At 39.0% G+C, this 27,038-nt stretch overlaps 1 protein-coding gene across 2 annotated transcripts; it reads left to right on the top strand.

The window, feature by feature from the left end:
- Positions 1-6,573: 6,573 nt before the first annotated feature.
- On the top strand, positions 6,574-26,743 carry apol (apolipoprotein L). 2 transcript variants are annotated; one of them, XM_071467509.1, is made up of 4 exons: positions 6,574-7,465; positions 22,287-22,880; positions 22,971-23,090; positions 24,980-26,743. In XM_071467509.1, the coding sequence occupies exons 1-4, from the start codon at positions 7,392-7,394 to the stop codon at positions 25,920-25,922; spliced, it is 1,731 nt and encodes a 576-aa protein (XP_071323610.1). In that variant the 5' UTR covers positions 6,574-7,391; the 3' UTR covers positions 25,923-26,743. The 2 variants fall into 2 exon arrangements, with proteins under 2 accessions (XP_071323610.1, XP_071323600.1); XM_071467499.1 differs by lacking the exons at positions 22,287-22,880; positions 22,971-23,090; positions 24,980-26,743 and adding exons at positions 9,863-10,456; positions 10,548-10,667; positions 11,332-12,833 and having other exon boundaries at positions 6,909-7,465.
- The last annotated feature ends 295 nt before the right edge of the window (positions 26,744-27,038 follow it).

Genomic DNA, 27,038 nt, shown 5'->3' on the forward strand with positions numbered 1-27,038 from the left:
CCAGAAACAACAGGAAGTGCCAGTGAAGGAAATGTTTAAAGTTCATAAACTGCAGCGGTGAGTGAAGGTAGAAGCCCAACAACAGCTGTGCACAGTACACACTAAGTTTAACTTACTAGTAAATAATAATCACAACATTCATAAACATACAGTTCATTCATTTGAAAGCAACTTTGAATAAATAAAAGGCTTAAATGTCACCAGTGCTTCCTGGGCCCCAGGACCAGTGAAGTCTGTGTTTGAAAACACGTCACTCTGTCCTAAAGCTGGAAATCAGAGAATCCTCCAGAGACAACACAGCGGCACTGACTGTGAAATGTTAGCAGCTGTGTCTTCCATCAAAACACTGATTAAAATCTGTCAGTGATCAATGAAAATGTGGAATGCAGGAAATGCATCAGTCTTTAATTGAATCACTCACATTGAGAGCAAATGAACAAATACAGCAGAAAAACAGACTCTGGAACGATCGACTAAAAAAGTCAAAGGTTTGTTCTCATCATCTACAGCTGAAATTAATTTGAGCCACTGGGGGAAATTAGTTACCTTGCTAACCCTATAATCTACAGTAGCTGTGTTGTGTTCCTCCTAACACGTCTCGTTTGGCTTTAAATTGGGCACAAAATTTGAAATTTGAATCTCATTTCAGGCCAAGAAATGATATAAACATTTTATGGCCTCACAACATCAGAGCCCCGTTCATTGTTAAAGAGCAAACCGGGTCGACATCGAACATTAATGTTCTCTCTTTGGTTTCTAACTTCAGTGAAGAGCTGCATGTTCACAAATACTGACCAAACTGTTCTGAGGCACAGGAATAAGAACAGTGAGTTCTGTCAAAGGGTCGGGTTCTCCTTTAAATGCACAGTCCGGATTATGATTGTAGCGTCCAATCCATGATTATAGTGGTCTGTCCTCAAAGCATCTGGTGCAGGAAAATAACAGACTCAATTATAAACATTAAGGTCATTACAAAAGCCTATAGAAGACTTCAATAAAATGATCATATAAACTTGAAACTGAAAAAAAATCCATGATAGACTTGAGATTTCTGACACATGTATGTGTTCTGGGATAAAACACTGGACTGAATGAATGTGAGCAAAGCAGGACAAGCAGGTTCCATCTGAAGGTTTTTAATCTTTTGCTTGCAGTCAGTCAGGTGTGAGTGGTTACATGTCTACAAATGAAAGAAAGCGAACACACAGGTCAAATTCTATCACTTTATCTTGAATAAACCAACAAACAATTCTAAATCAAAATCAGTACATACATTATCGCTTAAAATATATAATGGTGGGAGAACAAACCAAGGAGATTAAATGTACCACTGAACAAAATACACATGACTTGAGGAAATATAATGAAATAAACGACTCACTCGGGAACAAAGGTGAGAGCAGCTCAGCTGAAGGACAAACGGAGAATGAGCTCAGGACACAGAACAAAGAAAACTCAAGACACCTGTGTGAGCTGCCCAGCTCTCCACCTGTGCTGCTCAGCCCAGCAGTCATGTGACCCCACTTCCCACAGGACGCTTTATTTAAGTATCATTTAAAAAGAAAATGCAGTACTCCATTTGCATTTTCATTTTCACATACTCATGTGTGTACTCATCTACGAACATATTAAAATGATGATTTTCAAAGACTGAACCTGCTCTGCAGTGACAGTATTTAAACATAATGAACAAACAGCTCCTCAGGCCACTGCATTTACATTTACATGTCGCTGCGCTCTTTAGGGTCAAAATGAAAATGCACTCAGTCCTCTCACTGAGGCAGGTCATCAGTGAGGACGTCACTTCCTTGTCAGTTGTAATGTTTCTGTCACTGGGGCAGTGGTTGTAGCTTGTTCCCTGTAAGGAAATGACCAGAGATGAGATTTAAAGATTTTTAAATGTATTACAATAAGTGATAAGATTCTGAGAGACAGTCTCATCTCATCAGTGAGGACGTCACTTCCTCGTCTCTCGTCACTTTGTCTGTCTGGGGCAGTGGCAGCAGCTTGTTTTACCCGTCTGTGTCTTATATCAATACAACTCAATGGAAATTACCAGACGTATGATTTAAAGAATTGATCTGTGGGTGTGAATCTCCATCAGCTGAGTCTGCTCCCTCTGCAGCTCCACCTTGATCCCTCAACTAAATGCACTCTTCTTCTCAGTCAGCAAGATGTTTAGATCTTGAATTCATTTCAGATATAAAGCCTGTACAATGATATGAGGTTGATGAGTATGTGATCACTTCCAGTGGTGATTGCACACACAGTAAACTCAGAGTAACAAACCTAAATAAATGCAAGTGAAAGACCTTGTAAACATGTTTTTTGTCTCCATTTTCCTGAGAGTCACTCAGCAGCAGTTTTTTGACTGATAAATCAAAGTTTAGGAGGATGTGCACACAATGAACGCACTCGTGAACGCGCAGCGCCAGATCGAGAACGTTTTTCGCTCGTTGTCATTGCCCAAATGATGGGAGAGACACTACTGCGCAGTCTCTATGGGCCGCATAACGTGGAAGTAACCCGGAAGCCAGAAACTTTTTCGGTGTAGGTGCCAGACGAGCAACTTGTATTGAACTGAATGGGCGCCATTTTTAGATCCGGCATCCAGGTCTTATAATACATTCATGGTCTTGCCCGAAGGCTAATAAGCTAGTTCAAGTGCTAAGCTAACAAGCCGCGCAAGTTTAGCGCCGGCAGATACCTGCTAATTTGTATTAACATATAAATAAAACAATAATAGAATTTCACCTCAAAAAGCAGGAGCAGACTTCATCGCGTCCTGTTAGTCAATTAACCACCCGGCAAACCACATTATTTGTCTGATATTTCCATGAAAAATCCTCCTAAAGGAACCAGCAATATAAAAACCACTGCCTAACGGTCACGGTCAGTGAAGCGACGTGACGCAGAGCAGATAGTAGCAGTGACGTCACGCACCCACCTGTTACTTAAAGAGGCCACGCCCCAAATTACCCTCAACTTTAAGCCTGAATACAATTTAAGCGCAAAAAATAATATATAATAATAAAAAATAAAAATAATATAATATATATAAAAATGCACCCCCTGTATTGAAGGGGGGAAGTAGCCATGGGGACCAAAACTGTTTTTGTACCAGGCTGGAAACGTGTACTGCTGCTGTAAAGTTCAGCATTGGGGTTCACCGTGGGGATTGTTCAGTGCCAACCTCAAGTTGTCATTCGTGGAACTACAGTTTTTTGTTGGCTTCTTTTTTAGATCTGGAGACTGATGCTTATTTTAAACCTGCAATGACAGATTTTTTTTTTTGGCCACTTGTGAAAACAACATTAACAAAATGTCACTGTTACAAAGCAAACTTGCTTATTTACACATCCAGCACTTGCGGAGCAACATTATCATTCATTTGGAGACAACCTGACAAGTGTAAGTCCAATATTCACCCTGCTTTAATCTTCTTTTTATTTTCTGCCAACTCCTCAGGGACAATATCTGTCTCTTTGGTTGCTAAAACAATAGATTTTATAATTTTAAATTAGTTTTTTATCTAAAAAGGAGCTTAAGAACAACTTAAAGTCTAGAAATCTAGAACTTAAACTCTAGAAATATAGAAATAATCATGTCAAGTATCTCAAAATTGTATTCAAGTACAGTACTTCAGTAAATTTGCTACTGACAACTACATTATTAAACCAGTATTCATCCTACAGAAAAATCAGCTCATTGAATCAGAGTCTCCCTCACTGATCTAACACTTTTCCCTAAAGAGAGACCTTGAGCTCTGACTAAAGAGCTCTCTGATTCTCCCTCTCTGCCAGGATTTGGGACACCCTTCGCTTTCATTAAACAATTATCCCTGACAGGCGAGGAGGGCGAGCAAATCAGGTCCCAGGCCTGCACCCGCACTGGTCCCACGTGGACTCTTTATGCCAATCTGACATTAACTCAGCAAGCTGCAAATCCAGCCCTAATCAGGGCCTTGTTAGAACGCCCCTCGAGCATTGGCTCAGGGAGCGCTTCTTTTAAATTGTGCTCTGGAGAAGAAAAAATAGAAGACTCTCTTAAAGGTGGTCTCACTTTGAACATTTGTTTCTAGGCTCAGTAATTGAACCTGATTAGTTGGAATCTCTGGGTGAAGATGCACCCACGGGCCCTCTGGTCTCCAGGGTTAAAAACATTTCTTCTCTCCAGGAACACGGGTTAGATTGCTCAGTGAACAGTTTGAAAAGGTTAGGTTTTTCTTTGGGTTTTTATTTAACAATAGACAGAATAAATGTTTAAGATGGCAACTTGCAGGATTTTGTGCTCCTCGTTATCTTTGTGTTGGACCATTTCCATAAAAACATTTGTCATTGTCAGGTTTTTACAACAGCTAACCACACATTTGTCGATACTGAGTAAGATAACATAATCCATGCAATAAAGAAGTACCCTTGTTTTTGTTGTAATGGAACGTTTGTTTATGCCAAAGAAATAAAGACCTGCTACCTGCCGTTGTTGTTCTAGGTCAGTGTGCTGATCCTGAGACATGCATAAGGTGTTTTGGTTGCATTAGTGCATTTTGCACATGAGATTAACTGAGAACTGTTGTGCTGAGCTGCATGTTGGTAAAGAGATCTGTCTGAACAGTTCTGAAAAAGGGGACTCCCTTTTACCTATTACAAAAAACTGTAATCTGAATCTACAGTACAAAGTAACCAGCAACTGAAGCTATAAAATAAATTTAGTAAAAAGTAAAAAGGACAATATTTGCCTTCAAAATGCAGTGGAGGAGAAGTGTAATGTAGCAGAAAATAAACATAACTTTGAGTACTCAAGTACAGTACTTGAGTAAAAGTACTTAGTTACTCTCCAGCACTGCTGCCGTGCTGCTGCGTGTTCTGCCCATGTTTTGCTGCTGTCTTGTGTGTGTGAGGACACTGCCATGTCAGCAGCGTTTCCAGCCTGATCCCCGGGTGTCTGCGCTGAGCCGAGTGCAGCTGAGTGAGCGCTTTGACGTGAATGTCCCTGCACTGCCAAGTGCACAACTGCTTTTGTAATCTAGGCACTGTGCCTCCACAGCGCCGCTGCCCCACACAGGCGTCCTCTCACACTTCAGGGATTTCTGCAACATTCTCCACATCTCCTCTATCCATGAAGTGAAATTGTTCTTTTTGTTCGCTTTTGTACAGTTATGGTTACAGACTCCCTCTCCACCGTCCTACTCACGCATTTTTTAGGTGAGGCCCAGCCACCCCCTGATCTCCTGGGCCTGTTCACTAATCCATCCATGGGTAAACTGACTCAGCAATGTCATTTACACAGCTGTATCTATCTTAAGTTAGTTAACATTTTTATATACAGTCTATGGTTAACATTAGTTAGCGTTAGCCACCATTAGCTACTTGTCAAACCAGACAAAGTAAGGCTGTAGCAGCAAAACCCTCAAATGTTCTGAATATAGCAAGACTGCATCATGGTAGAAAATAACTAAGTACATTAACCACTACATGTATTTGACATCTAGTTACTTTGCAGATTAAAGGTTTACAAACTGAATGATGTATTGATACAGATTAAACTAACCCAAGCAGTTCAAATTATCTCCACCTTGAATAGCTGCAGCATTAACAGGCTATACATGTTAATGCATCAATAATGATATTCCAATAAAATAATGTGTATGATAATATAACACGTCCTTTACAGCCAACACTTTTACACTTTATGTTTTGTTGATTGTACGTTTCTTTTACTCAACTAGAATCTTGAACGTAGGACTTTTACTTGTACTAGAGTATTATATCAGGGGATATTTCTACTTTTACTTCTTCCTCCACTGTTGTTTAGAGATTCAACTTTTCATTAACAGAAAGAATGGGTTGTTTCTTCTCTCCAAAGCTGCAGTGCTGCTTTAAGGAATTTGGTTTGCTCCACTTTATCAGTGAAAGCCACATGGTTATCAGCTGAGCGTTGGAGTAGAGCCAGTGTGTGAGTTTCATTCCCAGTGTGCTGTGTTGGTGTGCTGCCTTTTTCTTTATTACAGTCGTCCACTGAATGTGTGTGACTCAGACTGACAGGTGCTGACTTCTCACGGACCTGTTTGTGTTTTTTTCTGCTTCTTTTTTTTTTTTTGTCCTGTCCCAATATCATTGGCAAGCAGTATGAGTGGTCTGGATGCCTTGTGTTGTTGGGGCAGATTTACTGTGCGAAGGAGGAGTGTGGGATACTCCTCCTATCGCATATTTTAACTTTATTAAGACAACCGGACCGCATCAGGAATGAGAGTGGACAGGAAGAGGAAAACAGAGAGAGTATATGGGGAAAAGGAGACGGGGAAAAACAAGTGGGGAGCCGGGGAAAAACAACAACAGCACAACAACAGCACAACAGAAAAACAACCACAGTAACAATAACAATAGCTAACAATATCCACATTTATGGTCACTCTATAGTCCTTAACCATTAGATGCTCCGTAAGTGTATTTGTGTATATGTGTGTGTGTGTGTGTGTGTGTGTGTGTGTGTGAATCTGTCTGTGTGTGTGTGTATGAGGGAAGGGGTAGGTTTTTTTCTGCTTCTAACAGTAAAACAAGATGAGAGATCAGTGGAAACATCTCAGTCACACTGCTCCTTTTTCACTTCCTCATACTTCCTGTCATTATCTCCGTACTGTCCTCATGTTACCGCCTCTCTTTATTTGTTCTTTTATTTCTTCACTCCTTTTGTTCCCTCCTACTTACTTTTTTTTTTTTGCTCGTCCTTCCTTCCTTCCTTCCTTCCTTCCTTCCTTCCTTCTTTCCTTTCTCTATACTTCCTTGTGACTTACACAGAGCTGTTAGTCTCTGACAGTCTGGAGCTGGAGGAGATAACTCTTATTAAGTTCTGAGTAAATACACTGTAACACTTTGTAACACAAATCACGCAAATCCACACTGTTGTGTATTCTTGTGCCAAATAAAACACATATACAGCCTGTTGCTGATTTCATGTCGATCCTGCCAAGTGAACTTTTTGTCTTGAGGCTGGTGAAACTGTTATATCAGCCTATATTTTACCCACTGTGAGCTCTCGCTTTAAGGACGGACAGAGGAGAACGTCAGTACGTGAAGGCAGCATCAGGAAGTGATGGGAGAAGCTGTGCCGCTCCCTGCACAGTTATTATCGCGACCAAGCTCAGGCTCAGCTCCTGAAAAAAAAATAAAAAAAATAAAAAAAATAAAAAACTGATTCCTGAGCCTGGATTGAGTCGAGTGCAGGAGTGGGCGTGTCTCAACTCGCTGACGTAAAGAAAGGAAAACGAAACCACATGAAGCTGTTTACCGAGTTTCGTTGTTGTTTCAGCAAAATCAGTCCTTAAACCAGTCGATGATCGATAAACAATCGATTTCCAGGCTTGTTCTGTTTTCATTCAGTCAGTGCACGAAATGCACGAAATGCGAGAAGGTCCCAGTGAGGAGCTGAAGACTTCACACCGAGGGGAGGAAATGTCTACTGCAAGGTAAACTCAGACCCTGAGCTACTTTAGCACAGAATAAGACAGAGAGGGGTCAAATCAGGTCAAAGAGGGATGTGTACCGTCCACTGGACACATATTTGACCCCAATACACAAGAAACACATTTTAAGCTAAACAGTTAATAACTTGTTAGGAATGAATCTGAGATTTGATCTTTTTTTGTCTCAGCTCACACTGACATACCTGGTCCTTATGAGTTTGTTTTTATATTAAATACATATAGAGATTCAGTGGTGGAAAGTAACAAAGTACATTTACTGAATTATTCCTTTTAAGTACAATTTTAAAGTACTTGTACTTGAGTATTTCCATTACCATTTTCTGCCACTGTATACACCAGCTTCCCATATACGTCGCTACATTTCAGAGGGAAATATTGTACTTTTTACTCAGCTATACTAAGTTTTTGTCTTAAAAAACATATGATATGCTGATGAATTGCAGTACAATACATCTTAAAAAACTGTGTGGTTTGTGAGTTGTTAGTGGTGGTAAACAAATAGTCTCATGTAAATAACTTTGAGGCTCATATTATCCAATATTATAGTCAGAAATATGAATCTAAATTTGTACATATATTAATTATCTCATGACCCCTCAGGTTTATCTCGTGACCCTTTGGACCCTTTGGTGCCTGACCCCTAGTTTGGGAAGCACTGGAACAAATTACTTATTTGCTTGAACAGTAGTTAAAACTCGCTCCACCTGGACCTGCTACAACAGTTAAATGCTGCTTATGCATCGATTCATTAACATAAAATACAATCAGATGACGTCATTTATGGTAATTTATTGTGACTTTGGCCACTTTTACTTTTGATACTTAAAGTACAGGATTTTGAATGCAGGACTTTTATTTTTGTAATGGAGTATTTCTACATTGTTCATTGTTCTTTTACTAAGTACAGGTTTTGCATAGGCTACTTCCTCCACCTCTGCAGAAATGGGCGTTGTATATTATCAACAAAGATAACAAATGGAGAAGAAAACACCTCATAGAATTTGTTATTTCAGCCATTGTCTCGTTCATCAATGTAAAACCATTTCACAGTTTCAGATATATACTGCAACGCTGCAATTAACAATACCCAAAGAATCTGTAGAATATTACACAATGATGGCAAAAATAAAACTCACTGAAACCTTGAGCTTGTTGCTTGAGTCAGTGTTTGACTGTGAAACCATGTGTGCTCTGGCGACAGCTGCTGGTCAAACTGTGGAAATGCAATTAAAAACAAAAACTGATTCACCCTGAGCTTTGGCACAGCGGACATTTTGACTCACAGTAATTAAGTCACAGGTGTTGTTAATGATATTAATGATGGCTCCGTGATATTCAAGTGTCCCAGTAAGGCTTTACAGTGTGACAGTGAGTTAGCACAATTAATACCAGGACCATGAAACCTAAACAGCTTTTTGAGATTCAACCATCAATTGTTTTAAATATCTTCTGTGAAAAAGGTGGATTGGTTGAATGAATGGCCTTGAATTATGAAATGAGTTATGACCTTGTTCTTAATTTTATCTGGAATTTCTAATTGAGGCCTGAAGAGGTTAAATTATCCATTATTTTAAGTAAAAGAAAAAAAGCAAAGTAACTTTTTGAACATCTTGTTATTTGTCCTATAAGTCCTCACATTCATCTTGTGGTTTGTTAATTATTAATTTTAATAATTGTATTAAACATTTGTTTCAGTAATTAAAGCTGAAATACACATAAAAAACAATTCCTGGTTTGGGGGATTTAATTAGATAACAAAACTTGCTGGTTCTCATCTGGAATCAGCAAACACAAAAACTGGATGGATCTGCAGATGGATAAAATGAGCCCAGGCCTTTGTGGTTTCAATTTTGCTCTATATAGACTCTTATTATTGACAGTTATATGTTGTTCCAGGTGAAAAATTGCAAACATAACACAGTTTCCCGGGTAATAAAAGCTGCTGATACAACTTTTAAACTGTAGTTACATCCCATCAGAAACTTTAGGACAACAAATCTGTAGAATATATTATGAGAGTTCAGTAAAAAAAAAAAAGCAACAAGTAGTTAGGACTCTGGTTCAGAAGTAGTTTCCAACAACACAGAACATGGACGGAGAAAGGCACCCACACAAGCTACATGGTTGTTTTGTGCCTCTTTGTAGTTGTTTTTTGCATTTCTATGTAGCCATTTTGTCTCTGAGTAGTTGGTCGTTGTGTTTTTGCAAATCTTCATTGTTGTTTTGTGTCTTTTTGTAGTCATTGTGCTTATTTTGCATCCTTTTGTTCTTTTTAAGTCTCCTTTGTTATCATTTTGTGACTTTTTGTATATGTCCACTGAGCTGTATAACTGAATTTATTTTAAAATCTCACAAGCTCGTTGATGCTTTATCTTGCAGGAAGGAACTACAGGAGGCTTTGTGCCGCTACACCACAGATACCCTCAGCTACATCGACACAGTCAGAGGATTCTGTGGGGAGATCTCTAAATGGATGCTCATGAGGGAGACAGAATTAAACATGATGATGGACATTAAAACCAGGGCTGACAACATCGACCTAAATATCGACCATGTCACCCAGTCAGAGGGAAAAGGTAAGGCCTTTCTGGAATATATGAAGAGCAAGGTGACCCAGGTGACTGCAGACAGCAGGCGTGCAGAGCTGGAAAAGGAGCTGGCTGCTGTGTTGAAGGACACTCTGAGGGGCCTGGAGAAGCTTGATTGCTTCCTGGATGCAGTGGAGAATCTGGCGGTCACCTCACTTCATGTGTTCATGGAGAACCAGGTTTTACATCTGCCTGCAGGGATCAGCCCAGAACATGTTCAGGTTGTCATCGCTACTGCACGACTCATCTGCCCTCTCCTCCTCGAGTTTAAAAGAGATGCACAAGTCTTCTTCCTCCCCAGACTTCAGAATGTGGAGGTGCTGTCATATCAGCTGGACACATACATACAGACCACCCAGAAAATCTGTGACCAGTTCGAGAAAAGGTAAAGAGACATTTAACAGCACAAGAATAATACAAACATTTTGCATTAGAAACATCTACTGTAGACAGTAAGTGTTAACTGTGTGTCTCAGCTCCTTCAGTGAGTTCTGCCAGAAGATGACGATGGAAACTCTGGTTGACCTTGATGTCGACTTGTCTGAAGATGACATACGGAGGATGCTTGACCACATTAATCAGCTGGATGAAATCAGGTAAGTGTTACGTATGTATTTTGGCCCCAAACACAAGTCAACACAGTTCTGTAAGGTTTAGATGTAAATGTAATAAGCATCAGAGAAGCACAGTGCAAAGATTATTTCCTTGTTAACTTGTCTACATTCCTTCTCCATATAAAGTCCACAGTAAAGCAATTCTATGATCCAGTCTCTGACCTGTTTTTATTGTCCATGCTAGCAACGCAGCATTTACTGTCTGTCAAAATATCTCAGCAACTACTAGATGGATTTCCATTAAATATTATACAGACATCAATATCATTGCAAGAGGAGGAATCCTAATGACCTTGATGATCTCTGGACTTTTCCCTCAGCACCACCATAACTTTAACATTTGTGATTTTGAGTGAGATGTCTAAATAACTATTAGATTGGATGGATTGCCATAAAGTGTGGCACAGACATTCATGTTCTCTGTTATCACTTGCAATCATTTAGGCGATCCCTTAGCTTTTCCTTTAGCACCACCATCTGGTCATCTTTTTTATTTGCCATTTCTGCTTAAATCTGTTCTTTACTGACTCCACTGCTTCTTGTAGCCTCCTAATCTGTGATCCTAAAAACTTAAATGTAACAGGCTTAATTCAAATATATGTTATTTTAATTATTCTCAATAAATTTCCTCTTTGGTCTTCATCAGGATGAACCAACACTTCCGGACAGTGTTCTTGTTTCAGGAGGAATCATGTTCTGGCTTCATCAGTGAGTTCAACAAGCGACATCCCAGGATGCTGCAGTTTCTGAATGAGCTGGAGGAGACTGCTGTTCAGCTTGACAGGATGAATAAAGGGGCAAAGATCTCCAGTGTGGCAGGCAGCTCAGTGGGGGCGGTTGGAGGTGTCCTTTCCATTATTGGTTTGGCGTTAATTCCTGTAACAGCAGGAGTGTCTCTAGCTCTGACCATGACAGGTGTAGGGCTGGGGATCACCAGCGGAGTCAACAGTGCTGTCACCACCGCCACAGAGATCGGAGTAAACGTTACACAACAAAAGAAAGCCAATGAAGTCTTCAAGCTCTTCATGGAGGATGTGCAGAGTCTACAGGATTGTCTGGATGAGGTGACCAAGAGAGAAATAAGTGAGATAGATGTGGCTGTGGGAGTGGGTAAGGTGCTTTGTAAAGCTGGTGTTGTTGGAAAAAACATTGATGCGCTTGTTGATGCTGCATCTGTTGCTAAGCTGTTGAAAAGTGAAGAGCTGATTGGAGGTGTTGGTAAGGTGGTGGCCCAGGAAGGTAAAGCATTACGTAACGTGCCCAGGGCGGCCGCAGACATCCCAGATATTGGTCAGGCAGCAGTCAAAGGGCCTCTCGCTCTCTCCAAGTCAGCCAGGGCAGGTCTCATCGCAGCCAATGCTCTGTTCCTCGGCATGGACATCTTCTTCATCTGTAAAGACAGCATCAGTCTGGCCAAAGGCAGCGAGACTGAAGTGTCACAGTTCATCCGAGCCAGAGCTGCTCTCTGGAGCTCAGAGATGGACTCATGGCAGAGGATCCATGACTCCCTGTGTCAGGGCCTGCTGACATCAGAGAAAAACGAAGCTTTGCTGGAGACGCCATTTTATCCAGAGCTGGACATGGAGAAACAGATAGAAGAAGAAGAAAAGGAAATTGCACCTGATGAAGTGGATGAAAAACTGAAAGATAAATATCTTTGTTTAATACAGTAGTGCTCAGTGAACAGAATGCACTCAGATGTCAGATCCACTGTATGTGAATGAACCATTTTCTTTTCTGTATATAACTCACTGCGTCCAACATCATCAAAATGCATCTTACAGCTGTTGGCTAATTAGCTTCAGTTCTCCTGGTTGTAAACCAAGTTACGTTATCTGATAATAAATGTAAGTGAAAAATAAAATTTCTAGATTTGCAGGTACTTTGTTTAAATGTATCATTAGAGCACAACATTACACAGAAGCTGTATGATCTAGGTTATTCATATGTATTATTCAATCTGCACATATTTCTTGTGCAATCCAACAAAAGTTTTTTTTTTCTGTGATGCAACATTATTTAAGATTATAAAAATTCTCAAGATGTAACATCGGACCTATTAGGGGTCAAACATTGCTGCTTTCTCCAGTTTATTGTAATGTGATTATATTGATTTTTGTTAATAAATTTAATAAATAATAAAGTTAATACATTTCTGTTTTACTATTTACTATATATATATGATAATACAGAGAAACTCCAAGTATTATTAACTTAGGATATATTATTATTATTATTATTATTATTACAGTATTTGGTATACACTGTTATAGTAGCTAGTATCATATGACTCTTAACATATCCTATACTTTTCTGACTTTGCTGCTACGAATCTGCTGTCTTTGTTTGAGATGGTAATACCATACTACATTTTTAGTTTAAGTACAACACAGGTCATAGGTATAACATGTATATGCAATCCAGTACAGTCCATAAGTATTTGGACAGTTACACACTTTCTTCCTCAGGCTGTGAGTTTCAGCACCTTCAGTGGGTAGTACGTTAAAGTACCAAGTCTCAGCTTTCATTTGAGAAAGTTTACATCAGTATAGAAAGAACTGTGTGTGAGATATGCCTTTAAACACATGGTGTCCAAGGTTTAGGGGCTCAAAAGTAATTGGACGCTATGGACACATTGGATGTCCACTAAAAGTTTTTTGGGCAGCTGTGTGTTAAACATTAGTTTCTGCACAAAAGAACACACACAAAGGTGGTTGAGAGTTGAGAGTTGCCCGTAATGAAGCTCAAAAAATAAAATAAATCATCAGGTGGGCACATTTCAAAAAATGAGGCACACACAGGAAAACTAGAAATGAGCTGGTAGACAGAGGAGTAGAAGTCTAATGGATGAGGAGATAATCATTTCCATGGTAGAGAAAAAAACAGCAAGCCAATAACGCTGTACTGGATGTAGGCTTAAATCTTTCCTTGTCACACCTGGAGGATCCACTATCTAAGCTAGACCTGCATGACCAGTGGTCACCACAACCTCGGTGTACTTGATTTTGGTCACTGGATGGTCCGTTAAATTAGTGGTGGATCTACTTATGTAAAGGAACAATGATGATCCTTAATTTTATTACAGTGTTTCTTTTGTACTATTCTCAGAATGCAATGCTCGGCCTAAATATTAATAGAAAATCAAATGACTGAGTTCTAAAAATACTTACAGTACAGGTACACAACTTTTTTTCTACAACCAGAGTAATTGTAATTGTTTATTTCCATCCCTGAATATTCCAACTCAATGTCAGGTACTGTTACTTGTAAACTGACCTTTTTAAATGTGGTCTATGACAGTGACTGATTGATCAATCAGAGTATTTTCTGCCCTCCAGTGGTCACAGTGAGTCACTACAACACTACATTGATTTGTGTCTGAACAGGATTCACACTCATTAGCAACGAGTGTGTGTGTTTGTGTGAAATATTAAACAGATGTCAATATCATCCCCAAATAAAGAACCCTAATGACCTGTAAACATGCTGGACTGTCTGGAGACGTCCACATTCATGTACACCAGTGGGATGTTTTCCTGTAACGTGTAAAGACTTGTTCGACCCGCTGTGTCCCAGCCTCAGTGTCATTCATTTCACAACATCCTGAAGAGTTTCTGAACCACTGAGGTTGAAGAGGAAAATTGTTCCTCTCTCTTGTCTCCTTCTCTCATTGTTTGTGTTGCTTTCTTTTCAGTGTCCTTTTTGATGTTACCTCTGAATTCCTCTCTACCAAAGGATACATCAATATTTATTTTTCCTGACTTTGCAGCAGAATCTGTTCTTTCACTTTCCTTGACCCCAGTAAGGAATTCAGTAAGACATGATTCACAGCACGTCCTCCCATCTCTACATTAAACAAACAAGAGCAAAATTTGGGTGTCGGCTCTTTCTCAGAGACTTTGTCTCTTTAACCTTTCACTTACAGCCTTATCAATCAATGTTTGTATTGAAAATATCATCTGATCTGACTTAATAGTGTCCTTTCGCACACATGAAAAACAAAAGCATGTGAAATGTGAATGTAATGAACAGATGGCTATCTTTAGAGATTCCTAGCTGGTATTTCTGTTGAAGACAATCTCTGTTGCAGTCTCACACCAGGGCAGATGTTTCTTTCACTTTGAATCTTCCTGCCAGGATCAACGAGGGTGGCTAAAGTTGAAGCAAACAGACTAATGTTCATTTGTCCAATGTTTTAAGCATCGCTACCTCCTTTATTTTTTGTATGTTTGTGGGCAGACAAACTGTTGTCATACTGGACGTGTTTTTTACTCTTGATGTAAAAGTGTCTGCTATGGAGCTACAGGACATGACTATATCAGAGCATAAATATGTAGTTTTTAACTGTGAATCATCATTAATACTGTTCCACTCTGTTCCTCATGCATTTGCATCTTTAACAATCAAAGTCCCTCAAAGTTGTGCACACTATTTGACAGCCAAAGCCTACACCTGTCCACATTTAATAATTAAATCAATTAATTAATTGAATTAATTGATGCAAATAATAATAATAATAATAATAATAATGAGAAGAAGAAGAAGAAGAAGACGAAGAAGGAGAAGAAGAAGGAGAAGAAGAAGAAGAATATACACCAATGATCTGGCCAAACATTTTAATTCCATCTGCTTGTCCTCACTAAATATTATTGCACCTCTCAAAGTTCGGTCCAAGAGCTCAGTAAGAAAGCAGAAATCACAGATGGAATAAATCCAGTGTCCTAGTTCACTACAACATCACGAAGGAATTATTATTATTACAGTACAACAATATGGTCAAAGATGCAAGAAGACACTATTCTCAGACCTGTCGGTCCCAGTTTGCTTCCTGTTTTTAACAGTTCATTGTCTGATGGTTTTATCCCTGATTATTTTAAAACTGCTTGTGTGACCCTGCTACTTAAAAAACCTGGACTGGATTCCTCTCTCCCTCAAAACTTTAGACCAATTTCCAACTTGCCTTTTACATCAAAAATTTAAAAAAGAGACTGAGACTGCCCTGCCCAAAGCTACCAATGACCTTTCAATGACCTTTCACTGACTGATGATCAGTGACTGATGAGGGCATGTGCTCAGCACTCGTACTCCTGGATCTTAGCGCAGCCTTTGACACAGTTGACCACAGCATCGTGTCAGTCAGACTGAGGTACTGGGTGGGCATATCTTCCACAGCTTTAGGATGCTTTTTATCTTATCTGTCAATAGGAGGTTCTACTCTCTTTCACCTCTGAAGTCCTAACTTACACAGAGTTTTTAGGCCCTGACAGTCAGGAAGAGGCGTATTATGGGAAACATAATCCAACAGGAGGGAAATAGAATCTGATGAAAGAGAACAGACTAGGAGAGAAGAAATTGAACCAGCACCAGACAGTGTTCAGTCACATTTGTGCTGAAGAAGAAAACAGAGAAAGCAGGAAAAATGGTTTGGGTGAGACTCAATTTTAGTTGTCCAGTGTTCATCCACAGCACACACTCTAGAATAAGTGACGTCGGTAATAATAATAATAATGATAACAATACAAAGGCTGGTCCTTGGTATAGTTTATTTGAAATTGATAAAACAGTTGGTGTTGTTGACAGTCGGCAGATAAAATAATATAGTGTGTTCTATCTTCAGACTCTAATCTTAAATCTTCAGAGTCAGTTGCTGTAAGTCGTTCTAATACACACATTTTAAACATGTTTATCATTTCCCAAGAGGAGGAACTATTTCTTGAGGAAGGAAGGGAGGAGGAACAACAGCACACGAGGCAGCATGAGGAAATATGTGCATGTAGTTGATAAGTTACATCTTCCTGAATAAAAAAACAAAACAAAACAAAGGAAAGTGAAACCAAACTGTTAAAGTTGCTCACGAAGTGGTGATTTTGTTGTTCTGTATCTTCAGTCTGCACAGTGCACAATTGTTTTCTAATTAATCAAGAAAATATTTAAACAATTCATAAATAATTAAAATAACTGTTACTTGCAGCCTTGTTTCCAATTAAAGGTCTGACCCTGAGATGATATAAATGTAATGCCATCTACATCATACATTTCAGTGGGAAATATTGTACTTCTTACTCCACTGCTTTTATCTGGCAGCTGGAGAAACTAGTTACTTTCCAAATTAAGATTTTACATTAGGAATATCATATGCTGGTTAATTGCAGTGCAAAACCTCGTAAAAAACACAGTTTAGTTTGGGTCCTCGGTCATGTTTCAGATTTGAGTTGTTAGTGGTCCCATCAAAGAAACATTTTCTCACTAAACTCCTCAAATAGTTTCATGTAAGTAACTGTTTGAGGCCTGGACCAAATTGCTTAATTGTATAGACAGCAGTTAAAGCTTAAAGTTTAATAATAATAATAATAATAATAATAATAATAATAATGAAATATGTAAAAAATGTCATATGATCATTTATTGTTAGTTTGGCCACTAACTCACAGAATTGTGGTGACAGAGCTCTAACATTTTAACACAAAGTTCCTTATTTGTCTTCTACAAATAGCAATGTTTCCATCTTCTCCAACTATATCACAGAATTATTGAAGTGATGTTCCACTGTTACAACCTGCCCCACTACCAGGGTAAGTTGTAACACTGTGATTGAAGAATAAGATATTCAGACCACTCGACAAATTATGAATCTCAGTAAGTTTCATGTGGTTCATCAAGAAAAAAAAAAAACCAAAAAGTCACCACTGACTTTTAAAGCACTTTATGAATATCTGTAATCCACAACAATGACCTGTTGTCAATATTTGCTTTAGGTTTTCAGTATGTGTCCAGGCACTGCCAACTGCTTATCAGGTTTTCTCAACCACTGTCTTGGCATGCTGAAAAAAAGGCGTAGAAGAGAGAAAATATGTTTAGTTGTCCTTAGGTTAGCTGTAACAGTGTTTTCAAAGGTGTTACTCCTGTCAGCCATTGTTTATCTGGCTGTAGCATCATTCTAATATAAATCAACTTATAAAATTGGTCCAAAAATTAATTTGTTACCTGAAAATCAGTGTTTTGGCTGTAAAATCTGCATTACTCTTCACATAACTATGCAAGTTCACAGTCAAGGTCAGGAAGGACGTGGTCAGGCATGAAATGTCCAATGAAAATCTCCTTTACTTATTTTTTTTCTCCCCATATTAAGGCCTATTAATTTGACACAAAAAAAAGTTATTTCCACATCTCACAAGGTTGTTAATGCTTTATCGTACAGGAAGAAACTACAGGAGGCTTTGTGCCGCTACACCACAGATACCCTCATCTACATCAACACAGTGAAAGGATTCTGTAAGGAGATCTCTGAATGGATGCTCAGGAGGGAGACAGAATCAAACAACATGAAGGACATTAAAACCAGGGCTGACCTGAGCTTCAACCATGTTACCAAGTCAGAGGACAAAGGAAAGGCTATTTGGCAATATATGAAGAGCAAAGCAACTGCAGACAAGGTGACTGCAGAGCTGGAAAAGGAGCTGGCTGCTGTGTTGAAGGACACTCTGAGGGGCCTGGAGAAGCTCGACTGCTTCCTGGATGCAGTGGAGAATCTGGCGGTCACCTCACTTCATGTGTTCATGGAGAACCAGGTTTTACATCTGCCTGCAGGGATCAGCCCAGAACATGTTCAGGTTGTGATTGCGACTGCACGACTCATCTGCCCTCTCCTCCTCGAGTTTAAAAGAGATGCACAAGTCTTCTTCCTCCCCAGACTTCAGAATGTGGAGGTGCTGTTGTATCAGCTGGACAGATACATACAGACCACCCAGAAAATCTGTGACCAGTTCGAGAAAAGGTAAAGAGACATTTAACAGCCAGGTTCAAGAAAGCAAAATGATCTCTTGTAACAAACTTGGAAAGAACTAATTTTACAGTTAATAAATAAAATGTATCTGTTTAACTTTAAAATCTGGTCTGTGCATTAATTTAGGGAAATAAAGCATTTTGGCTGTTTCAGATAGAGAGAGAGAATTTTATCACTTCACACAGAAAAAAAAAAAATAGAGAAATGTTGTATGTTATCAAAAAATTAGTGGTTCCCTGGATAAGATGTACCAAGTGGTGATTTTTCAGCATATTCAGTCCAAAACAAGTCCAGTGAGGAACTGAAGACTTTACACTGAGAGGAGAAAATGTCTGCTGCAAGGTAAACTTTGACTCTGAGCTACTTTTGTACAGAATAAGAGAAAAACCTGGAAACAGAGAGGGGTCAAAGAAGGTCAAAGAGGAATGTGTACCGTATACTACAGAGATATTTGGCCCCAATGAACACAAAAACATTTTAAGCTAAACAATAAATGACTTGTTAGGAATAAATATGAGACACTATACATTATTATTATTAGTAATACACAACCTGAAACTGCAGCCTTGGGCTACTGTAAGAACACAATACTGGCCAATCTATAATCTATCAGTGGCTATTCTTTATATTAGACAGTACTGTGTGGAGATAATTCATTTTCAGTTATTTCCTATGACTGTGTCACGTGGGTATAATGAGACTGATATGACCATATAAGGGATTGTTCAGATATTAAGTTTGCAGATAAAAATCAGCGGCAAAGTCAGGTGCAAATTGAAACTGTAGTCTTGTGCTGTTGTTCTGTTTTGACATGAACTTAGGAGACAGGAAGTGTATACCATTTCATATCATTGGTGCTGCCTGCAATCCGTTATCCTCTGTCTACTAGCCTATACAGATGAAAGGAATGGGTGTGGCTCAACTCGCTGAGCTGAAGAAAGCAAAACGAAACCAAACAACACCTATCAAAGTTATGTACCAAGTGGTGATTTTTCGGCTTATTCAGTCCAAAACAAGTCCAGTGAGGAACTGAAGACTTTACACTGAGAGGAGAAAATGTCTGCTGCAAGGTAAACTTTTGACTCTGAGCTACTTTTGTACAGAATAAGAGAAATACCTGGAAACAGAGAGGGGTCAAAGAAGGTCAAAGAGGAATGTGTACCGTATACTACAGAGATATTTGGCCCCAATGGACACAAAAACATTTTAAGCTAAGCAATAAATGACTCGTTAGGAATAAATCTGAGATTTGATCTTTTTTTGTCTCAGCTCACACTCACATACCTGATCTTTATGAGTTTGTTTCTCATTTTAATAACTGTTTGAGGCTGAAATAGGAAAAATTTACCAATATTTCAGAACAAAGCAAAGATTTAGAAAAGTCAAGAAACACGTACATAAATTAATGTATCAGACCTTTAGTTTTTCTTCTTTCCTCCCATGAATCATCTCATGACCCTTCAGGTTTATCTTGTGACCCTTTGAAGGCTCCTAACCCCTAGTTTGGAAAGCACTGGGCCACATCACTTTGTAACTGTAATTAAAATTAGCTCCACTTCCACCAGCTACGACAGTTTAATGTTACATATGTTTTGATGTGTTAATGTAAAATACAATCTGATTATCTATCATAATTTATTGTCACTTGGTGCACTACTTTCATTTTTGATACTTTAAGTACTTTTTGCTGATAATACGGAAGTAATTTTGAATGCTTTTACTTGTAATGGAGTATTTCTAACTGCAAATAATCTTGCCCAAAAATTATCAGAGACAGTATCTTTAATATTACACAGTGAAGGCAATAATGATAATAATACAAATGGAACCAATTCAAACCTCTGCAAGAATATCACAGACTTCATGCGTCGATGTCAAATACATGGTGTTCATGTGTTACAACCGGCCCCACTCCTGGGGGCCAGTTGTAACACATGCTGGGGTAACTTGGAACAATTAGACAAAAGAAGCACAAACAGAGACCACACCATGCCATATGCATATGAGGTTTATTGAAATAAAGGGGAGAATAGAAGGGTGTGTGTGTTGTGTGTGTACATGTGTGCGAGCATGCGTGTGTTTGTGAAAAAATTTTCCTACTAGAACAATTTACTTTTTTTTGCCATATACCATATTTAAAATAATAACACGATACATTATTATTATTAGTAATACACAACCTGAAACTGCAGCCTTGGGCTACTGTAAGAACACAATACTGGCCAATCTATAATCTATCAGTGGCTATTCTTTATATTAGACAGTACTGTGTGGAGATAATTCATTTTCAGTTATTTGCTATGACTGTGTCACGAGGGTATAATGAGACTGATATGACCATATAAGGGATTGTTCAGATATTAAGTTAGGGGCTAACAATCAGCGGCAAAGTCAGGTGCAAATTGAAACTGTAGTCTTGTGCTGTTGTTCTGTTTTGACATGAACTTAGGAGATAGGAAGTGTATACCATTTCATATCATTGGTGCTGCCTGCAATCCGTTATCCTCTGTCTACTAGCCTATACAGATGAAAGGAATGGGTGTGGCTCAACTCGCTGAGCTGAAGAAAGCAAAACAAAACCAAACAACACCTATCAAAGTTATGTACCAAGTGGTGATTTTTCAGCATATTCAGTCCAAAACAAGTCCAGTGAGGAACTGAAGACTTTACACTGAGAGGAGAAAATGTCTGCTGCAAGGTAAACTTTTGACTCTGAGCTACTTTTGTACAGAATAAGAGAAAAACCTGGAAACAGAGAGGGGTCAAAGAAGGTCAAAGAGGAATGTGTACTGAATAGTAGACACATATTTGACCCCAATGAACACAAAAACATTTTAAGTTAAACAATTATTGACTTGTTCGGAATAAATCTGAGATTTGATCTTTTTTGTCTCAGCTCACACTCACATACCTGATCTTTATGAGTTTGTTTCTCATTTTAATAACTGTTTGAGGCTGAAAACCACATCACTTTGTAACAGTAATTAATTAATTAGTTCCACTTCCACCAGCTACAACAGTTTAATGTTACTTATGTATTGATGCGTTAATGTAAAATACAATCTGATTATCTATGATAATTTATTGTCACTTGGTGCACTACTTTCATTTTTTATACTGAAAGTACTTTTTTCTGATAATACATTCTTCTTCTTCTGATAAGTAATTTTGAATACTTTTACTTGTAATGGAGCATTTATAACTGCAAATAATCTTGCCCAAAAAATCTGTAGCGTATAATCAGAGACAGTATCTTCATTATTACACAGTGAATAATGAAACTTTCTTCAACCTTGAACTTGCTGCTTCAATCTCCTGTGAAACCATGAGTGATCTGGTGACACCTGCTGGTCAGACTGTGCAAATGCATTTTGTCTTTCTATAGTTTTTTCTTTTTGCGTACCTCTGTGTCTGTTTGCTGTCATTTTGTGTCATATTTTGGTCTGTATTCCCTCCTTTGTTTCAATTGGTTGTGCAGGTCTTTTAACTTGTTTTGCATCCCTTTATTTTTTGTGTCTTTGTTGTTAAGTGTTTTGTATCTTTTTGCAGTCATTTATTGTGTCTTTGTAGTCTGTGTCTCTTTGTTTATCTGTTGTCATTTTGTGTCTTGTGAGTTGTTTGTGCCTCCTTTTGGTTGTTCTGCTCCCCTGAAAAACACAAAACAACCACAAAAAGCAAAATAACCACAAAGAAACACAAAACAACTACAAACCTAAGATGAAGACACATTGATTCTTTCACTGACAGTTATCAGACAATAACAGCTCAGTGGATAGAATTAGTTTTTAAATCTCACTGGTTGATGCTTTATCTTGCAGGAAGGAACTACAGGAGGCTTTGTGCCGCTACACCACAGATACCCTCAGCTACATCGACACAGTGAGAGGATTCTGTGGGGAGATCTCTAAATGGGTGCTCAGGAGGGAGACAGAATTAAACATGATGATGAACATTAAAACCAGGGCTGACAAACTTGACCTGAGCTTCAACCATGTCACCCAGTCAGAGGAAAAAGGTAAGGCCTTTCTGGAATATATGAAGAGCAAGGTGACCCAGGTGACTGCAGACAGCAGGCGTGCAGAGCTGGAAAAGGAGTTGGCTGCTGTGTTGAAGGACACTCTGAGAGGCCTGGAGAAGCTCGACTGCTTCCTGGATGCAGTGGAGAATCTGGCGGTCACCTCACTTCATGTGTTCATGGAGAACCAGGTTTTACATCTGCCTGCAGGGATCAGCCTTGAACATGTTCAGGTTGTCATCTCTACTGCACGACTCATCTGCCCTCTCCTCCTCGAGTTTAAAAGAGATGCACAAGTCTTCTTCCTCCCCAGACTTCAGAATGTGGAGGTGCTGTCATATCAGCTGGACAGATACATACAGACCACCCAGAAAATCTGTGACCAGTTCGAGAAAAGGTAAAGAGACATTTAACAGCACAAGAATAATACAAACATTTTGCATTAGAAACATCTACTGTAGACAGTAAGTGTAACTGTGTGTCTCAGCTCCTTCAGTGAGTTCTGCCAGAGGATGACGATGGAAACTCTGGTTAACATCAACGTTGACTTGTTTGAAGATGACATATGGAGGATGATTTACTGCATTAATCAGCTGGATGAAATCAGGTAAGTGTTATGTATGTTTTTTGGTCCCAAACACAAGTCAACACAGCTCTGTAAGGTTGAAATATAAATGTAATCAGCGTCAGAGAGGTACAGTGCAACTTGTCGACATTCCTTCTCCGTATAAAGGCCACACTTCGAGCAACACTGTAATCCAGTCTCAGACCTGTTTTTATTCATTATAAGTGCTACCTCATGTATGTTTTTTGCTCCCAAATATCATGTCAACACAGTTGTGTCATTTATTACAGTGATGTAAATGTCATCAGCACTGATGCTAACTTTCTTTTGTTTGTTGCTAGATTGAGTGATTTTTTGCAAAGAAGACTAGTATAAAACCCAGTATCAGGCTGGACTGTGTATGAGTGCCCTCCAAAAATAGCAAAACAGCAGTCTTAGTCAACATCCAACACCATCTGCATGTCCCACTGTAGAACTAGACAATCTAAGGTGGGTCTCGTCCAACGGACCTCCACAGAAACCAATACATGGCTCCTAGCTGAAAAATGGCCCCAACCATCACGGCCAGCCATAATCTTTGCAGCAAACACCCCCAAGCTGGATCCAGCATGACCATCTTCAGCCAAGCCCTGTAGAAATTCAAGGGGTCAGAATCCTTCCTCAGTGTCCTGTCTAGCCAGGGAGGGAGAGGGCCGCACAGAGACAGTGACTGCAGTCAAAAAGTCTTCTTTGGTCTGGAAGGTTCCTAACTGGATGAAGTGACCCAGGAGTATCTGAGCAGCAGCCGAAATAAGAACTGTTCAAATTCTCTAAATGATAAGGAAGGGAGCGTCAGTGCTTCCTATCTTATCTCCTTTAACATAGGAAACACTGGACCATCCTTTACGAAAGGCCACAGCAACATTTAAAGTGATGCACCTGTGGCTGTAGTGGACGCACCATAATCCTGGGCGACCCACATAAATATAGAGACAACAGAGTATCTGTTTTATGTTTGCGATACAATCCAAAACTACTATAATACTTGTCTGAGCTTCAAATGCATAAATATCGATTTATTCTCTTTAAATCTGTCCAGAATTCTAGTCAACAATATCATAACAAAATACTAAATGTCATTTTACTAAATACCTTCCCATTGTGTGACACTAAACATTAATTTTCTCCACTTAACAAATGTATAAAAATGTCAAAAGTGCCCATATCAAACTATATACGTATGTCTGAATATAATTTATTCGGAACCCCTCAATTAATTTATTTAATTATTATTTTAACGGAGCAACTTTCTCTACTTGTGTTTTCCTTTCATGTTATTTCAACATTTCAGTTCTGTTTGTTTTTGTGGTTAAAGGAGGATTTATTGTCGACGTGGTATAAATAAAGTTGGTTTTAAAAATAAGCCTAGTGAAAGTTCAGACGGACTCTCTCTGCATTGTCATTGTATTTTTCTTAGTCCTAATGAACTCTCCTTTACATCTTTCCTTGACCTCATGACCTTTTCCATCAAGGTCAAGGAGAAGTGGTTGGAAAAGGAGATTATTTTAACTTTGGCCAGTTAAAATCACATTCACCCTCTTTAAACTATAGTTTAATGTCTAGATGTGTGGATTGCATAAAAATAATAAATCTTGGATCTTGGATGTTTGTCATTTAGTTCCATACAATGTGGACTTGTGTTTCAGAGGCTGAAATCAGTTTTTCAAAGTTATGGTGTCCATGGAGGTTCCCACTTTACCCTTGTTTGTGATCCTTTGATTGTTTTAGCACCACCATCTTTATTGCTTCTTTTAGCCTCCTAATATCTGTTCCAAACAAAAATGAAAACTGATTCCAAATCCAATGTTTTCTTCAAATTAAGGTAACATTCTGAGCTTGACATGTATTGTTCTGTTATTCTAATTTGATTTCCACTTTTTGGTCTTCATCAGGATGAACCAACACTTCCGGACAGTGTTCTTGTTTCAGGAGGAATCATGTTCTGACTTCATCAGTGAGTTCAACGACCGACATCCCAGGATGCTGCAGTTTCTGAACGAGCTGGAGGAGACTGCTGTTCAGCTTGACAGGATGAATAAAGGGGCAAAGATCTCCAGTGTGGCAGGCAGCTCAGTGGGGGCGGTTGGAGGTGTCCTTTCCATTGTTGGTTTGGCGTTAATTCCTGTAACAGCAGGAGTGTCTCTAGCTCTGACCATGACAGGTGTAGGGCTGGGGATCACCAGCGGAGTCAACAGTGCTGTCACCACCGCCACAGAGATCGGAGTAAATCGTAAACAACAAAAGAAAGCCAGTGAAGTCTTCATGCTCTTCATGGAGGATGTGCAGAGTCTACAGGATTGTCTGGAGAAGGTGACCAGCCAAGCGGTCTCCAAAGTAAAATCAAATACAGTTGAAATGGTGGTGGGAGTGGGCAAGGTGCTTTGTAAAGCTGGTGTTGTTGGAAAAGGCATTGATTCATTTGTTGATGCTGCATCTGCTGTTAAGCTGTTGAAAAGTGAAGAGCTGATTGGAGGTGTTGGTAAGGTGGTGGTCCAGGAAGGTAAAGCATTACGTAACGTGCCCAGGGCAGCCGCAGACATCCCAGATATTGGTCAGGCAGCAGTCAAAGGGCCTCTCGCTCTCTCCAAGTCAGCCAGGGCAGGTTTCATCGCTCTCAATGCTCTGTTCCTCGGCATGGACATCTTCTTCATCTGTAAAGACAGCATCAGTCTGGCCAAAGGCAGCGAGACTGAAGTGTCACAGTTCATCCGAGCCAGAGCTGCTCTCTGGAGCTCAGAGATAGAATCATGGGAGAAGATCTGCAACTCTTTGTGCAAAAGCCTGTCAACCTCAGAGAAAAAACGAAGTATCCTGGAGACACCATTTTATCCATGAAGTAGATTTAGATTTGCAGACAAACAGAAAGCGATGTGAAAATGTCATATGATCAAGTGGATGGAAAGTGAAAGAAAAGCAGGATTTTTTAAAATGCTAGTGCTCAGTAAACAGACAGTACTGCATCTGTGGCAACTCTGGCAAGATGCCTTTTTACTAACTGACTAATCTGAAAGAATCATATAAGAAAGTTCAATCAAGCTATAAACCACCAGTGAGCATCAAACACAGTTTAAATCTGTCTTTGAGGAATTTCTAATGTTTATTTTTCCTAACAAACTGATTTATTGAGTTGTTTAACAATTACATGTGCAGTATGCTTTTTTCTTCATTGAACTGCCTACATGGTGGTGTATATATAACTCAGTGATACAGTACATACTACATTTACATCTCCTGTCTCTGGCTTCTCACAGGCAACAGATTGTAGCCTACTAGTTTAGCTTGATAAAACTCACCAGTAATGCAAACGACACTTCACAGTGTTTATAATATATCGCATAGAGACCTGCATTATAATCCAAAAAGACATGGATTTTCTACAATATGGAAACTTTGATGTTTCAGTAAAACTGCATCTTTGTCATCACTGTCTTTTTTTCCTTTATCAGCTGTTAGCTTTGTGAAGGATGAGATATATTCAATTTAAGACATAATTTGACTTCCTTCATATGATTTGCTGTATGTCAAAAGCAGAAGAAAGCAAAATGATCTCTTGTAACAAACTTATGATTTTACAGTTAATAAATAAAATGTATCTGTTTAACTTTAAATGTAGTCTGTGCATTAATTTAGGAAAATAAAGCATTTTGGCTGTTTCAGATAGAGAGAGAGAATTTTATCACTTCACACAGAAAAGAAAAAAAACAGAGAAATGTTGTATGTTATCAAAAAAGAGCAGTTCCCTGGATAAGATATATTAGAGGTCTGGATCTTGGGTTTGACATGATGCCTCGTCTGTTGGTAGTAATTTTCATGTTTTGACTGGCCTTTTCTCTTTTGGCAGCGTGCACCATGTCCTGCATTTTTTCAAATTCAGTTCAAGGGTCGTTATAAGTCTGCTCCTCTAGTTGTCTGTATCATGACTGACCTCTGGTGGTGAGTGTTGTAACTCAC

The sequence above is a fragment of the Trachinotus anak genome, unplaced genomic scaffold (assembly GCF_046630095.1).
Source record: "Trachinotus anak isolate AG129_WGS33_773 ecotype Australia unplaced genomic scaffold, CSIRO_AGI_Tana_v1 ptg000003l, whole genome shotgun sequence".
Taxonomy (NCBI): Eukaryota; Metazoa; Chordata; class Actinopteri; order Carangiformes; family Carangidae; genus Trachinotus; species Trachinotus anak.

Coding starts and splice junctions, on each gene's coding strand:
- apol (XM_071467499.1), top strand. CDS start 7,392: ATGCACGAAATGCGAGAAGGTCCCAGTGAGGAGCTGAAGACTTCACAC. Junction 7,466..9,862: donor GAGGAAATGTCTACTGCAAG/GTAAACTCAGAC, acceptor TTTATCTTGCAG/GAAGGAACTACAGGAGGCTT. Junction 10,457..10,547: donor TGTGACCAGTTCGAGAAAAG/GTAAAGAGACAT, acceptor TGTGTGTCTCAG/CTCCTTCAGTGAGTTCTGCC.